Raw genomic sequence first — 2,053 nt, 5'->3', positions numbered from 1 at the left:
TTTTTTCCACCACTTCTCCCCTGTTGATGGATCTTCACCAAATTTGGCATGAAGGTTTGTTGGGTCTATGCGGAGTTACATACAAACTTGCGGTTTCACATTTTGTGTTTTGGCGTTTTTTTACAATTACATATAAGGGAAGCAACTTTTCATATCATAAGATAACATTTTCTTAGTCATGAATTTACATAACCTCCGTCCAGGGGACGGGAACACCAGCTAGGAGACAATACGTAAAATATAAATGTTTAAATATTGTTGTTATTTACAACTGCACTATATATATATATATACGTGTTACTTGCGAACATTAACACACGGCAGTGGTATAAGCAATGTGTAACGAAATGTGTTGAAAACTCAAGGGTTACAAAGTTAAAACATTTCTGAAAGAATTGGTTTTCGTAAATGAAAAAATTAGTCTGTTGACGAATAGTAAACACAACTTTGCAGAAGCAAGTAGTGCATAAATACTCAGAAAATAATAGTAAGGAACACTTGCAATGGCTCAGCGGTAAGTCTAACGGCTTATAACTCTCAAAACCAGGTTTCGATACCTTTGTTTTTAACAAACAAACAATATAATAACAGGAAAAAAAATAATAAAAGCAAACTGCTACTGTAGCATTACAACAAGAGACGTTGTAGGCGATGGTGGATATCAGTTCTAATGATCTTAACAACTACTCAAGGCTACAAGTAATTTCCTTTCATGAGCTCAGTTTCCTAAGAGACAGAAGTCTGATCAAAAACTTCTTTAGTTATCATCGGTACGCATATGTGTTTACTTCCGGGGGATTTCCCAGATAAAGTGCTAACTCTTATAACACAGACACTACTATAAGCTCGTGACAACCACAAGTAGCTCTCATTTGATTAGTGTGCAGTAGCCCTGTGTGGAATATATTAGTTATACTGAAAGATTTCTTTGGTCAATATGAAATGCAAATTTTCGTTCCTTCTTCTATTAACACTCTGTGTTCTACAGCTATCATCTTGTCAATTAGACTTGGATGAAGACCTGAAAACCTTTCTTGGTACTTTAGAGACCTACGAACAGACTAAAAACGATGTAGTTTTTCTTCTAGACGAATCGGGCAGCATTGGAGCCGCTAACTTTCCACATGAAGTTCTTTTTGCGGAACTAATTGCACGTCTGTTGACCGTGTCTCCTGACACGAGCCGCGTAGCTGTCGTTACCTTCTCTAGTGGACATAAGACTCATATCGATTATATTAAAAACACACAAGGAAACAACATGTGTACCTTGCTTCGAGATCTCCAGAGCATTGGTTACCGTGGGGGTTGGACGCATACACGCGACGCCCTGATCCAAGCCGGTGACCTTTTGAAAACAGGACGTTCTAATTCCAACAGGTTTGATAAATTCTTCCTATTTCCACTATTTGTGTGAGTTCTTTTTATCTTTAAGCTATTAACTGTCACGCACAAACAATTTATATCCGACCGATGCTACGATAATACTTAAAGTATTTTCTTATGATAATTAATGATTACTAGTTTCACTCGTACACTGTAAAATGTAACATATCATACACTGTAAACTATAACGTGTCATACATTGTAAAATGTAACATATCATACACTGTAAACTATAACGTGTCATACATTGTAAAATGTAACATATCATACACTAAAAAATATAACGTGTCATACATTGTAAAATGTAACAAAGCATACACTGTAAACTATAACGTGTCATACATTGTAAAATGTAACGTATCATACACTAAAAAATATAACGTGTCATACATTGTAAAATATAACATATCATATATTGCAAAATATATAATATCGTACAATGTTAAAATTAACATATCATCTATATTTATATATATTGTTACGACAGCGGAAGTCACGCAACGCTTGGAGCATACGCGCTAGAGTTTCTAGAAGGATCATGACTTATCGAGGCAAATGTCCGAGTGTTTGCCAGGCGCCCTCTTTTTAGTATATAAGCCCTGCAAATAAAGGCAGCGATAGATAGATATGCAGATAGATTGAAAGATAGAGATAATTGAGTCAAGCGAAC

The 2,053-nt window shown here is 35.6% G+C and overlaps 1 protein-coding gene across 1 annotated transcript in view; it reads left to right on the top strand.

Annotated features, from left to right (window-relative positions):
- Positions 1–653: 653 nt before the first annotated feature.
- The window catches only part of LOC106471636 (sushi, von Willebrand factor type A, EGF and pentraxin domain-containing protein 1-like), a gene marked incomplete at its 3' end in the record, with an annotated part of 53,022 nt that continues 51,622 nt past the window's right edge, over positions 654–2,053 (top strand). The window contains exon 1 of the mRNA XM_013932251.2: positions 654–1,377. Within this exon, the coding sequence (XP_013787705.1) occupies positions 938–1,377 (440 nt within the window). The remainder of the gene's footprint in view (positions 1,378–2,053) is intronic.

This window comes from Limulus polyphemus, unplaced genomic scaffold, assembly GCF_000517525.1.
Source record: "Limulus polyphemus unplaced genomic scaffold, Limulus_polyphemus-2.1.2 Scaffold4749, whole genome shotgun sequence".
Taxonomy (NCBI): Eukaryota; Metazoa; Arthropoda; class Merostomata; order Xiphosura; family Limulidae; genus Limulus; species Limulus polyphemus.
Note: the sequence above shows the minus strand (reverse complement) of the source record. Positions and strands in the feature narration are given on the sequence as shown.